Genomic DNA, 15,483 nt, shown 5'->3' with positions numbered 1-15,483 from the left:
TTCCACCGATAAGTATTCCGGGGTTTGCACTGTAATACTAAACAGCGGAACCGAGGAAACATTTATGCTTGAAGCCGCCGACGATACTTTAACAGCAACATCTTACTGGTTTTGTTTGGAATTCGTCGCTGCAACGCCTCAATTGGTTACCGCGTAATTGAAAATCGCCGGCGATTTTAAATAATAATGTCAACGTTGAAATCTGAAACATTTCCAGATGCTCAACAATATCGATATAATCAAGTCCGTGAGTGGCAATCTGAGTTAAAAACTGTCATCGAAGTAACCAGTCAAAAAGTAAAAAAATACCGCAGACGCATAACAGTGTTAGACGTTATGGTTTATTCAGTATCCGCCGTTGTTGCATCCGCGGGAGTAATACTATCAGCGGTCACTCCAGTGACTGCAGTAGTCGCTGCCACGATCTCTGTTTCCGCTGCTACAGCAACAGCAGGAGTTTTCGGCATCATAGCAAAAAAAATATCCTCGTGCGCGGTCACAAAATTACACGATTACACGACAAAATTAAATACAGCCACGACCGCATACCAGAAATTATCATCGCTGATATCATCATCGTTAGACGTGCAATCCAGCGACGCTGCGTTGATATCAGATTCTGAATTCAAACTAATGTCAGATGTGTACAATGACTATTTGAAAACTAAACAAATAAATAATGTCACTGATGGCAACGCCACAAGAACTGCTTCAGCAAATAGTCACAAACACAACGCCGGTAAAAACAACGATGATCTCAGTGTCCTCGACGACACCAGAATTCAGCATTAATTTTCCAACTCCAATTCGTGTGAGCGAAATCGCGTTGGCAAAGCTCAGTGCGTATCACAGCTGGCCCAATATCAGGTCGGAATCATTTTCCGGTCAGCAGCCGAATAATTCGTTCGTGTTCGGGAAACCCAGCGCGGACCCGCAACGTGAACTTGAATGGGACACAATTACACTTCCCACTGGAAGTTATCAGATCGAAGAAATCAACGCGGAGATACAACGCCAAATAAAACGAATCACCGGCAAGGAAGCCAAAATATCTATAGCCGCGCACGAACCAACGCTGTCTGCGGTCATTGAAATCTCAACACCGGGATACGCCGTGGATATTTATAGCAGCTCTCTTCGAACAGTATTAGGATGGCCACGAGAACGACCCGAGGTTGAACCGGGTCCACCGCCACCATCGAAGTCGGATTTTGAGACCACGAAGGAAGAACTACACGACCTCGTGTACGGTGAGCATTTATTATTTCCAGATCAATTACGATCAGACCAAGCCCGGTTTTCAACATCAGATAGACTCCCCTTGGATATAATAGGGGTAGGTTTCGAAGACGGGAGATTCCGGAATTACCAGCCAGAAGACATAGAAGCTCATTTTTTTAATCCGATCAAACAAGCACATAAACAACAGCTAGACCTGTTGCGGGGACATTTCCAAGATTATATCTCTGATATAACAAAACCAGGAACTGCAAGCAGTTCTCGCACGAACATTATCACCACCATAGAAAAACTAAACAAACTCGCATCCACGATGGAATTTATAAATCAAAAAGTAATTCAACATCTACTGGATCTCAAGGGCGATTATGGAAACCGAAAAAGATCGAATTTTGCAACCCTATTTGGTATTCCCGTGAAGGATATTTCAGATTTTAAACTTCCTGGATATAACGCGCACACACTGAGAAAATCAGTCCAGGATCTCATCGCGGAATCTTTCGAAGATATTTCTGCCACGTACACGCGAACAAAACCACAACCTGTTATTTTAAAATACGACAACAGTACAGCATCCGATGGCAGACACGTATCTCCGGGGATCGTAAATATCACAGATGTGGTCGCGGTCAATCTTGTATGTGACGTCATTGACGGCAGTTACAGCGCTAGCGCTGACACAACGACGGCCCAACAGGGATTTATCCTGTATACGTTTACACCAAAAGACCCCCCTGGTTTTCTGATTGTGCAAGAACCAATCAATGTGGTCTATCTGCGGTGTAATAATCCGTGGTTGTCAACGATAAATTTTAAACTCACCGACCAACGGGGGGGGTTGTTGGACCTGCGTGGCGAGACTGTCTCCGTGAACTTACTGGTGAAGTCCTGAAACTCTTCGAGGACAAGGACAAGTCAACGGATCCATAATAATAGTTTTTTTCTGCAGTGGTCCACTTTCGTCATCGCGTGCAAATACCCCATCAAAACCGGCATCGTTGGAAATGCAAAGCATTTCTGGAAGAGTTTCTCTGGAAGTCCAAAGGACTTCTCATGCGAGTGCTTAGCACGCAGGCGCGCATTTAAAAAAAAACAGTTGTATATAATGTGTGAATACATTCACGCACGAGTTCATATTCATGATAAGCAAATTCTTCACGAGGCAATAAAAACCGCATTTCAAATACAGACATTCCCAGAACAGTATTTCCCCGTTAAAATAATCGTTGACGTGTATGGCAACGAAGACTTCTTGTTGACGTCGTCACAATTAACAGAGCTACAGCAAAATAATACAATCACAGTTTGGTGTCAACGAGAACAGATTATGAACTATTCTCATTGTTGTATTGATGTTGAAACGCTTAAGCAAATCCTGGAAGTCTAAGGACTTCTCTGGAAATGCAAAGCATTTCTCATGTAAAACTCGAAGAGTTTCCACGCTAGGGCAAAAAAAATAATACACTTTTTTTTTACCCGTGAAATGTGCTTGTGAAATGCTCTGCATTTTCGCTTCCGCTTTGAGTTTCCACGCTAGCTCAGGTTCTACTTTCACTTTGTGCTGTGAGTCACACGCGGCTGTATTTATACTTCCTTGTCGGCCTCGTAGTCACAAATACTAGTATTTTCAGGCATTTCCGTGTCCTTTATATAACCTTTTAACTGCCTCACCCTGGTGCTAATTAATTTTCGAGTCTCATACTCGCTTGACAATACAAGACGAATCTTCTCAACTGCACGGCACAGTGGAATAAATTCAGATACCTGATTTTCAGTTATCGTGGCAAGTGATCTGTAAATGCGATCTTGCAAACCCTTAATGAACCTATATCTCGCAGAGAGATTGTTCTTTCCCTGCCGTGATAGCTCATTCAAGGATTCAAAATCTGACATAATTGTTTCAGTGTCTAGTAAAATATTAAAACCTCGCTGTTGTAATTCTTTAATTTCAACAAGTATGGTATTTATATTTTCGTGATTCATATTATTATATATTTTCATATTTTTAAATGCATGAAAAATACTAGCATCGCCAAAAAACAAAACGAGACATCCTGGCTTCTAGGATCGAGTTTTCTAGCAAGCCCGGCAAACATTTATTTGACAACACAAACAACCTTTACCTCTGATTCGAGTGTCATAGCAGGCAAAGGCACAATGAACATGTAATCTTATCCTAACTTATCCTAAGACCTTATCCTAAGACGACACAAACATGCAGGGGGGGTCATTTTCTACGGTCAGCAGCAGAGCAAAACCATCCATTGAATCGACCATTGGATGGTGCACAAAAGACACCCGCCATTGGCGGATTAAATTTATGGTTTTGCTTGCGCGTGCTGACTTTCGATCGACCCAAAGGTCTTAGGGAGCGATTTCGTATATAACCCAACTGTTACTTGCGAGTTCCAAATTCGCTCTAGTAGTGGGCGGGACTTGTTTAAAATATTTTAATTGTATGTTTTCTTGAGCGCGGTCATATAACAAGCACAGAAGAGCAAAACAGTCGGATATATTCAGTAAAACGAGGATATTGTTTGTAAAAAAATATATATTCTACGGTAAATAAATGATTACATGTTATGAACTCGATAAAATATTTTATCAAGGTGGCTTTCTCAGGGGAGCAAATCCTCTGACGACGACAACTCTGCAAAGCGTTACACACTCGTGGAGGAGTTATCGTCGTTTGTGTCAGCGATAAGAGTTATATAGCAGAATGAAATCTTCTGTTTGAGCTTCTTTGAAAATGCTGTTTTGTGGATCCCATCTGCGACATGCTGTACAGAAGGTGGACAAATACCGAAATACCTACCGGCGGCGTTTATTGACTGGAATACAATTTCTTCACCGGTTGCGTTTATGGATTTGATAGCTCTTCTTGCAACTGTTTTACAACGCCCTGTGTTACCCAGTAGGCAGTTCTTGCTCTGAGTGACCACGCGAAGATTGTTTATAGAGTTATCAAGTATGTTACCGTTAATGTGATCAATGACAAAACCCTTAGGGATCACTCCAAAGAAACATTCGTAAATAAAACGATGACATAAATACCTCCCTTTGGTAACAGTAAATCTTAAATAACCAGCATTATCAACTGTACCAACTGGTTGTCTTCGCGTGCAGTGTCGCACCGTGCCATCTCGGTTTGCCTCATAATTTGGAATAGTTGGATGTGCAACAAATTCTTGTTCGGGAACAAATTCTTGTTCGGGGACGAATTCTTGATTCATTATACTATAAGCAAATCATTTGTCTAATTCATAATTTGTCTGAAAACTTATTTATGTAATCACGCTCCGAGAACGTGTTCGAGTCTGGATTTTTTTTATCGTAATAACGTTTTAGTTCTCGATAGCGTTTTCCCCCACACGCTGAACATAATTGCGTTTTTCCTCGTACTCCAATGCCGCATCTGATACACGGTATCGGTCCTAGACTCCCACCGCGGACCTGTTGAGCATGTTGTCCACAGTATTCGTGTCTGCATGGTTTGCTACACGGCGCTGATGAATTTAGTTTAATCCACTTGCATTGGTGCATATAATATATTTGTCTATTTAAATACTTGTCTTAATTATAATAATGAGTTTTGAAAGACTATCCAGAATAAAACCTGGAAATCTCCAATTCCCCCGAGGTCGATTCGATCTTGACCGGTTAACTTTTGATCGACGACGACGAGAACTCACACTCGTAATTGGTGTTATCAAGAACGCCAAAGAAGAGTTTCGTCGTGATGGTGCCGCACATGTGTGGTCTTCGTATAAAATCATTTCTGAAAATGCCATCATTGATGGTACCATCAACGATACAATCGCGTCGAACATAATTGGGTATCTCGATGATAAAAAATATTTCATTCAGATAAAATTTATCGTTGGCGTCGACGACGCGGAAACAGGTGAAACAACATGGATTATCAGAGACAAACTAGACCCTATTCTTGATGCCCGACGGGGAAAAACCGTCGTCGTAACCAAAGACTCAAACCCGGGAGTACTTGTTGGGATTGATATACCATATTATGCCAGAGCGTATCCTGTGACCGCAGTCATTTATGGAATTTATCCGATGAAGAAACCACGCGTTGATAAACTCGCCCCGATGAAGATGTCAGAGTCATTGATAAAATCCCCAGGGTTGAATTGTGTAGCCGAGCGAGTAATGGAACATTTTAAAAATGCCGCGCGAGGAAACGGCCTAACACCGCTAAGACAGACTAAAATAGCAGCGTGGGCGGCAAAAGTAGTGGATGAAGGAGCGTCAGTAAATGATGTTGCCGAGCTCGAACGATTACTAAAATTTCCTATAACGGTTTCATCGTTGACCGGTGAGGTATTGTACAAGAGTAAATATGATTCCCGTGGAGCACCAATAACTATTATCGATCATAACAGTCACGCCTGGACTGACTCGGTTAGGATATTTCCTCGAGATCGTGTTGTAAAGTATTATTCCGAGTTGGAAAATGACAATGGTGAAAATGAAAGTGGAAGTCCAGGGACTGAAACTCAAAGAGTTTCTGGAAATGCAAGCATTTCTATGTTTGATTTTATTTATCAGATAAGTAAAACCGATCCAGTGTCGGTGTGGTTATTCCGAAGTGACCTCGAGGGAGAGTTTGATCAGTTTGTGAAACCCAACGGGGAGGTATACAGAACGGCGGCATTACATCACGAAATGAAAAAACTCGCAGAAAAATATCATGCGACGAACACTGATACGTTACTGACGCAGTGTTTTACTGTCCCGGGTGTTGTCACGCATATAGCCCGAGAACGAAATTCATGGAGACCAACCCCGAAGAGCTTTCTCGAGGATATTCAACAGAGCTGTATCGAATACGGGCACGGTGGTTTGTGGAATACCCAGTATGATCACCGCGATATGATATCCGTGGATATGACGGCGTGTTATCCAGGAAGTTTTCTTGGGCGTGGAGAATGCAGTGAGTATTTTGCGCGGTTTGGTCATCCTACAAGCTCGATGACAAGAGTATCCGTGAACGGACCATTACCTGATTTTGACCTGACCGGGTTTGCTTGTGTGTCGTCGTTTAAACTCGCTACGGGTTTACATCCTGTGTGTTATGCTTGGTTTGGTAAACATTTCGTTGAGAAGCGATGGGCCCCAATAGTGTTATTGCGATACATGCTTGACAGTCGAATACTGCTGTCGCTGACGGTCAGTGAAGCGATTATATGTTATTGTCGTCAAACCGAAGTTTGGTTGCCAACTCCGCAAGTCATCGAAGAAACTAATAATTTCCAGGAGTATCCAGAATCTTTTATCGACACTATCATCGAAAGAACTCCCCGAACTGATGAAAGCGCCGCAAAAGATCTAGGACGAAGAATAATAGGAAAATTTACTCAAGGTGGAGCGTATGATCATAAACTACATCATAGTCGATTAATCATGGACGAGGCCGAATTGGATCTTATTGTCGCTGATGCCGCCACGAATAATACGTTTTGTACCCGCGAAGATGTGTTTCTGTCAAACGGGGAAAAATTAGGAACTGTTTTTAGTTATATCGACGGAGAATCATCTCAGTACACACATTTGAGATCTTCGATGCTAGCTTATGTATCAATAAACCTATTGTCGATGATTAATAGGTTTCCCGTTGACGCAGTGAGAGTTGCAACGGATTCATTCTATATCGATAAAAAACACTTAGCGGCGTTGAATAAGGTTATACCGAATGATCCATCGTGGGGTTCATGGAGAATAAAAAATGAAATGTTGCATGGATATTGTGAATCGGCTGATGTTGAAATCGAGGATGAATATCGCGGCGCAGAAATATCTGGGAAATTTTCAATTTCTACGACAACTTCGCTGCCGCCGGTGCACGATCCTGTTGTGAGACATAGAACAGTTTATCTCAACGGGGCTGGTGGTTCCGGTAAGACAACTCGGGCGATTGAATTATTTCGCGGTTCTGACATGATTGTGCTGACTCCCACACACAGACTTGCCAGGGAGATGAGACAACGGAAAGTTAACGCGTGCACGTATCACAGTTTTTTCAAATACAGCGGCGGCACGTGGACACCTGAACGAATGGGTACGAAATATATCCCTGGAATAATAATCTGGGATGAGATAGACACTGTGCCGTTGGATACATTAAAACAGTTTCTGGATTGGTTGCTAAAGAAAAATACCGCAGTGGTGATGTGCGGCGATCACGGTCAACCACCACCATTTACAGGTGAATCTCCACACACGTGGCTGAAAACTTTTGTAGATTATTATGAGGAAATAACTAACGATGTTAGAGCACTCGATGAAACGCTGAAAGAGTTTAAGGCGTTGATCAGGCTACAAACCAATAAAGTCCAGTGTGAGATAATGCGTGAAATAATTCCAGAGACTTCGCTGAGCGACTTTTGGGAAACGTGGAAACCAGGTGATTTAATTGTGGCAAGTAGAAAGATAGTCAGGGACACACTTCAGCAGCGGTTATTTCAGTTACATCAGAAGAAATTTCCAATGCTGGTAGTGCCATTGTGTTATAGACCAGCTGATACGCGATTGCAGAATACCGACGTTGATATACCTGGGAGATCGGAAAAACAGAATTTAGTATTAAATGATATTGTCACAGTTGATATTGATGCTGTTGAACAGGCACTGAAAATGAGCAAATCCCCGTGGACGCTAGGATACGCTATGACCATCCACAGTTCGCAGGGACTAACTATTTCAGATACAACAGTTTGGATTGTTGATGATCGCATCGAGTGGTCAAATTTAGTTTATTTAGCCGTGTCAAGAGTAAGAAGGATAGGTCAGTTACGAAGAATTGTATTAGATGATGTTATCAACGACAGCATCAACAGATCAATCGCTGATGATACAATAAGAAAGAAATTAGCCGGTTACAAACAGAGCGACAAAAAAAATGGCAACGAGTTTGATCTCGACGAAACATTTATTATACAATTACAACAACAGCAGAATAATCACTGCGCGAGTTGTAATTGTTTATTGCTGTGGCAGTATTCGAAAAATAATCCAAGGCAATTTACCGTAGATAGAATAGATAGTAATCGCGGTCATACGCGTGAAAATGTGATGTTGACCTGTCTTGAGTGTAATCGACGCAGAGGTGCTGCTGCAGTTATTTAAGTGATCGAGGTGGTAATTGTGTATCCGCGGGGATCACCTGAAGTTGCTCGCGTGTGAACCCACGCTGAGGAGCAGTTGAATCTAATCTGTAGATTGCGTTTCTCCCAGTTGATCTGGTTATGCTAGATATCTTATGTGTTGTAACGCTCCATATAGGATCAGTTGCCCTTTTTTTTCCTCCTTCGAGTTCGCCGGGTTCGTATAAATACCTAACGGTGACATTACCCAGCAACGGGGACGCTAGCGTCGTTGGCTGCGTTGAAACACGTTCACTGACGCGGGGTATATATTTTTTTGTGATTGCATTTACAGGTCTCATGTTTGTTGTTCTGGTAATTTCATTATTCAGTGCGTGGATCACGTTTGGCAGTCTTGCAACCCATTCACGAGATCGTGTATCGTAAATGAATTCCCTCGCGTACTGGTATCCGAATAATCTCTCAGCGAGTGTTCTATTAAATCGCTCAACAATTGCCTGATCCCGATGAATTTCAGTATGTCCTCGTCGTATGGTAACGTTATGCTGCTTTGTCAGTGATGACACCGCGCCCTGAAATTCTTTACCAGGATCAACTTGTAATAATCGTGGCCAGTTTAGAGGTCCTCGCTGATAAATTCGCGAAAACGCAGAGGCGACTTCGGACGCTGTTTTAGTCGCTAACGGTTCTGCTTCTTTGTATCTACTAGCAACATCAACTACTGTTAGCGCGTATTTGTATATTTTTCTGCGGACAGTATCATGAGGCAGGAATAGTATGTCAGCCTGATGAACTTCATTGGGGGTACTAACATCAAAATGTGCAAAGTTGATTTGTCGAGGTGGTGGTAAGTAGATTTGCCATATTGCTTGTTTTGACAGCCATTTTTTGGCAACCTCGCGTGTTACTGATGCCGCGTTGGCGAGTTTATTAATTGCTGAGTTACCTCTCCAGTATCCGATTGGGGAATAATAAATCGCTTGCATGGAAACACTAGCGTTGGAAGTCCTTGGACTTGTTTGCATCGTTATTAATTATCCAGCCCCGATTACTAATTTAGATTTCATCGCTGATCTTACTAACCAATTAGCGAGTGACTCCCTAAATGATTTATTTTTTATGGCGCTTAGTGCATGAATTAATTTCACATCCGCGATATGCCTGTCTTGTAGATCTTTACTTCGATAAGCAATATCATGTATGTGACACGCTGCGTCGATAGCGTTTATCGGATACTCGCCGGGTTTGGGCTGATCGTTGCTGTCAAGCCTGATATCTAGTCGTGTTCCCGGACCGCAGTAATTGTATCCTGGGAGATGTTTTTCTCCGGGATATTTAGCCCAAGGGGTACCTGGAAGTCGTCCGAGGGCGGCTGCAATGTCACCTCCGCTGACTTTGTCAGGCTTTTTTTTTGAAATCTAAATTTTTTTGTGCCACATCGCGTACACGTACCTGAAGTTGCTTGTCTGTTATTTTTTGTTGTAACCGTTGTTAGATCATTCGTAGGGGTTCGTGCCTTACACTTCACACAATATAGATCCATAATTATTATTCCTTATATATAAATGGAGATCACTGATTTTTCTGCGACGCGAAGGAAAGAACCAGTCAAGCATAATTCAGTGCTACCAAACTCTATTAGGATGATCATCATAGGACCGTCAGGATCAGGTAAAACACAGCTGTTGCTGAACATGATAATGAAGTGGATGAAATGGGACAAACTATACTTGATAGCTCCGTCTGTGGATGATCAACGTTGTTATGATGTTATAAAAGATTTTAATGAGAGTGCAAAAACGCTGAGTGAAGACGGCGAGGATGTTGTTGAATTTATAACTGATATTGAAGAAGCTCCGTCCGTGGAAGACCTCGACGGGGGAATAAATAACCTAGTAGTGTACGATGATGTGATGCTGGACAAGCAAAAAAATCCTGCAAGAATATTTTCACGAGGTCGTCATAAAAACACCGATGTCATTTATGTTACTCAGCGTTACACACAAATTCCAAAAGTAATCAGGGATAACTGTAATCTTCTTGCTGTGTTTAATGGAGTTGATGTTCACACGCTGAGAAATATTCATCAGACATGGTGTAGCGGCGATATGGATATTAATAAGTTTAAGAATTTCTTTAGTCGCGCTCGAAGAAACCAGCATGGATTTGTGACAATAAATTTACACGATCCCAGAACAAGATACCGTATCGGACTTGATACACTGTATGGTTAACATAAAAATGTTTTCTTGGCGCGTTAACGCGCTCGGAAACTCATTTCGTAGAGCAGCAGAGGGGGCGCAAACTACACCTGATTTTCAATGATACCTCACCGTGGAAATTATGTCGGCGGAGTCGGATTTATTGAAGTAACTCGCGTTATATCAGCGGCGACAAAGCATTTCTGGAAATGCGAAGCATTTCTCAAGGACATTTTTTTTTGTCCTGTATTCTGAATAGAAGGGTTTATTTCGTCGAAATAAGCCCTCTATCGAATAGTTTCCGTGGGGAGGGTTTATTGTGAAAAAAGCTTTTGGTCTGTTCGCCCCCTCTGCTGCTCGTTGGTATAACCCGGCCTGGGTTCGAACCCGCGACCTCCCGCATCCGAGGCGGACGCTCTAACCACTAAGCCACTGGAGCGGTCTGCCTCAGGAATAAAAATTACCTGCGTGGAAGGATTACAGGTAAATAGCACAGCTGAGTCCTCTCTATACACCGATATTGCGGAATGTTAAAAATAAATTATCGCTGACTTGATTGTTCGGAGTTCACCAGTTGCACAGAAGCAATAAATCAGCACGAGAGGTTGTTTTTTTCCCACTGCCTATAAAAAATATTCTATTTCGAGTTAATGCAACACAGAAAAAAGGTTATGCAGTGTGAAGATTGTTGAATAATGGGGTCCCATGTAGCGCATTAATGGTACAACAGTGCATCCAAAGGCACGGTTAAGTCTCTTCCACAATGTATGGATGAACGAACGCTTCATTACAGTTACCCTGTAGATTTGTTCATTTTCCTCCATGTTTAAGAAGCAAGCGAAATATATTTCATGCTATTTCATTTCTTGATAATATGAGAAATTAAATAATGGATGTACTATGTATGTATGTATGTATGTATGTATGTATGTATGTATGTATATATGTAAGTAATAAAAACCCTCTTATCGAATGACTACATATGTCTTTTCACGACAGATAAATTGAAAAATAAATATTAAGTGAGGGATAATATACTCTCTCTCTCTCTCTCTCTCTCTCTCTCACATACACACACACACACACACACACACAAGATTTGTAATCCAGCCTTAGACCAACAAGTAGATCTCCGTTGATTTTCTGACATTTCTGGTGGCGGATATCAACCGGCCCAGGCACTATCTCGTAATGGATCTTTCGGATGAAATATGGCCGAACTATCGGCCGCAAGCTTGTAATAAAAATATTTATTTGGACCGACCTTTGTATGCGGATATTAAGTTAAATTAGCATCCAGAAGGGTCAGAAAAAAGCGGAGATCTACTTTTTGGTCTAATCCAACCTGACATCTGTAAATTGATAAGTGTCTTAGACTAATATAACATCTAGTCATAAAATATCTAATTTATATTAGAATGGCAGTATACATGTTTATAGAGAGAGAGAGAGAGAGAGAGAGAGAGAGTGTTAATTACCCAGATCATCTGCAACAATAAAGATTATATGAGGTCTTTTGTGTGGAGTCACTGTTCTAGTTAAAATCCCAATGAGTATGAACAAAGAGTGTTGTATTGTTTTCTCCATTTGAGCGATACATCCGTTGTGCACGCTATATAACAAGATATAACTTCGAATATTTCTCGGTTAAAGCGAATCGTGTTTTAAACCGGCAAGGGTGATTCCTGGGAAAGACTGCCTCATGACGGCGACCTAAATATCAACATACTCCTGTCGGTTTGGTAGTGGTTTATCATGATGCATTATGTCGTAAGCGACAAGTCTGCACTGCTGTTCTTTGACCTATGAATTAGTTCCCTTCGAACTTCTGTGGTTTTATGTGTCATCACAAGACGGTTATTGTTTCGTCTGGGAAATGAAGTACTGTGAGCAATAGGAACAAAGGAGTTTAAAAGGGAATTTTTAAAAGGAAAACGTCTTAATATAAATCAACGAATTTATATATTTGTTTTACGAATTTAAACGTATCGTAATGTTTGTATTCAAACAAGCTTTTAGAACGCTGCAAGCCGCCAAACATTACACATTAAAAGTTAAATATAGAAAGATCTTGAAATTGCACACACACACACACACACACACACACAGACAGAACGGAAAATGCTATCCCTGGATTCCTATAGAAGAGAGCTTGATAATAGCAGGTTGAATTAATATTTAAAACAAATAATACTGTAACATCGCCCTCTTAGTAAGAGGGGAGGTTAAATCGATTTGGCTGGCGTTATCTAGAGGATGACTTTCCTCGATATTATAGCCTGGTGGGAGTGGACGATAGAATTTCAACAGAGAACTGAGCGAGAATATTGAGAAGAAATAATGCAAATCGAGACCCCTTAGACAAGAAAAATAATAAATTTAATCAAAACAAATTAATAGCGGCAATTTCAATTCAATCTAAATTATGTCAACAGAATTTAATAGCAGTGTCTAATTTACAGGTGAAAATCCTAGACTAACTTTGGGCATATCGCGGTACGCGAAAGTGTCGCGGGAAGGTATAGATCACAGTCCATGGGTCGACCTTCGCACAATTCTCCAGAGCTTGCTTCAACGTCCCATTGAAACGCTCTACTAGACCATTGCACTGCGGGTGATACGGGGTAGTAGTCAGGTGCTTAATGGAAAGTAACCGGTTCACTTCTTCCATCACCTGGCTAACAAACTGCGTCCCTTGGTCAGTTAGTATCTCCTCAGGAACACCAACTCCGGACCAAACTCCTAAAAAAGCCTCAGCCACCGTTACTGAATCAATGTTTTCAACGCAACGGCCTCCGGGTATCGGGTAGCTTAATCAATAATCGTTAACACATAACCATTATCCATTCCTGACACAGGCTTTATCAGACCTATCAAGCCCATCGCCACCCTCGAGAAAGGTACATCAATCAGAGGGGTGGTTCCTAGTGACACTGGGCGATGTGAGGTCTTAGGTGCCACCCGCAAAGACTTGTCACACGACAGACAAAACCTCCTTACATCCCCATAGCATTTCTTCACTAACCTATATCTCGTCTTTGTCACCCCCATGTGACTACCAAGCAAACTCTCATGTGCTAGCCTAAGCAATTCTTCTCTCTTAGATCGAGGTACAATTACTTGTTTATACCTCTCGGGTCCTTTCCTGGCATATCGATGCAAGATACCCCGTTGCATCACAAACTCTACCTCATCGTCTGGCAAGTACCGCAAGGACCCCTCCTTTGCATACCCGCGTATCCTGTTAAGGGTAGAATCTTCCTCTTGAAGTCTCCTTAATTCGCCAGGTAGCAAATTATATATTGGCGAAGTCGAGGGGTTCAGCGGCTTCTACCCTTATCTTCGCTTCATATACCTCGTCTATATGGACCCCACGTGTCATAGGATTAGGCTGTGGAAACACATACCTACATCCAAGAATTACGTTGTGCGACAATCCTGAGGAGCACGCTGTTTGAATTCGTACTTTCATATACGGCGAATCAAGGTCGATGTAGACAACCGGAAGATAATCTTTAGTCCTATTAGCAAATTGGACTTCCTCTGTCTCACCTATATAGTCAACAGATTTTACAAACTTGCTCTCCACCAAGGCTGGATAACTACAGTCGGTGTCATACAGCACGGTAGCCTTCTGTCCAGTTACCGTAGTTGTTGCTGTATTAGACAATTCTACTGGTATACACCTTCTACCAGTACCTGATCTCACTGCATTTATCATGGTACGATATCTCCTGCAGTCTTTGAGAATATGGCTAGGTTTGTTGCAGCCGTAGCATACCACTTCAGCGTTCTTACAAGGGGTACCCGTATCTACCGCTTGGTTATTTCCTGGGCCACAGAACTGATCACGGCTGAGATTATCAGCCCTAGCTTCCCACAATTTTGACCATTCCGCCTATGAGGTGCCAAACCGTTAGCTCTTCTAAAGACAGTAACATTGGGTCGATCCCTGCCCCCCCCCCCCCCCAGGTGATTGGACGAGAGTGTGCACTCTCATATCGCTCAGCCATCACACTGATATCTTCTAAGGTCGCGAAATCACGCTCCGCTAAAAATACGATCAGGTCTTTCTGATATGTACTGAGGACATATTCTTTCAAGATCTCCTCCCCTATGCCTTCATAAATGAGCGCGGTGCATGTCATTTTAATCCATTTATCGAAAAGCACGCGTACGCGATTATGAAATTGCGCGTGTCTCCGTTGTTCGCTTCGATGACTGTCTAAAAAGTATGCGAAAACTGTTAGCCGACAACTCGTAGTGCCTTAACAGCGCTTTCTCGAGAGCGTCGTAATCATCTACTTCAGTCGGTGCCAAATTATGACTGACATCCTTGGCAGCTCCTCGCAAAAATGCAGAGATAATAATGGCCCACTGGTCTTTGAGTTAATGATGGATTAAAGCTAACTTTTCAAACAGAGTTAAAAAGTTATCGATGATTTCGTATCTGTCGTTAAATATCGGCATTGTTATCTGGATGGTACGTCTATCCTCTGATCTTTTGCTTGTGAGTCCTGAATGTTCTTTCAGTTCTTGGCCCCTCCTAGATTCCGCTTCGATCCTTAGTCTCATTTGGCTAACATATGTTCTCTCTCCCTGGCTCTTTCTTTGGCCTGCAATCTGGCTAACTCGATTTCTCTTTCTCTTTCTTTTTCCTCGGCTTGTCTAATTCTTTTTCTGGGCTTGTCTGATTCTTTCTTTTTTCTCGGCTTGTCTAACCCTTACTTTTTCCTCGGCTTGTCTAATTCTTTCTTTCTCTGCCGCCTGCTGTTCTCTGTATTCCTTGAGACTCCGCTCTACAAATTCCGTTAATTGGGTCCCTTCATAAGATTATTCGTCTTTACCTATAGACTTAAACTCTTTGATCAACTGCCTATCAGTTGCCATTCTAGTCTACTCGACTGTATCACCAACCAATT

The 15,483-nt window shown here is 42.0% G+C and overlaps 1 protein-coding gene across 1 annotated transcript in view; it reads right to left on the bottom strand.

The window, feature by feature from the left end:
• Nucleotides 1–12,361, bottom strand: part of LOC149787632 (arylsulfatase I-like) — a 45,722-nt gene extending 33,361 nt beyond the window's left edge. Inside the window, exon 1 of the mRNA XM_089973809.1 lies at nucleotides 12,040–12,361. Coding sequence (XP_089829935.1) covers nucleotides 12,040–12,148 — 109 coding nt within the window. The 5' untranslated portion in view covers nucleotides 12,149–12,361. The remainder of the gene's footprint in view (nucleotides 1–12,039) is intronic.
• Between the last annotated feature and the right edge of the window lie 3,122 nt (nucleotides 12,362–15,483).

Source organism: Sinohyriopsis cumingii, chromosome 11 (genome assembly GCF_028554795.1).
Source record: "Sinohyriopsis cumingii isolate HCF-2022 chromosome 11, ASM2855479v2, whole genome shotgun sequence".
NCBI classification, from domain to species: Eukaryota; Metazoa; Mollusca; class Bivalvia; order Unionida; family Unionidae; genus Sinohyriopsis; species Sinohyriopsis cumingii.
Note: the sequence above shows the minus strand (reverse complement) of the source record. Positions and strands in the feature narration are given on the sequence as shown.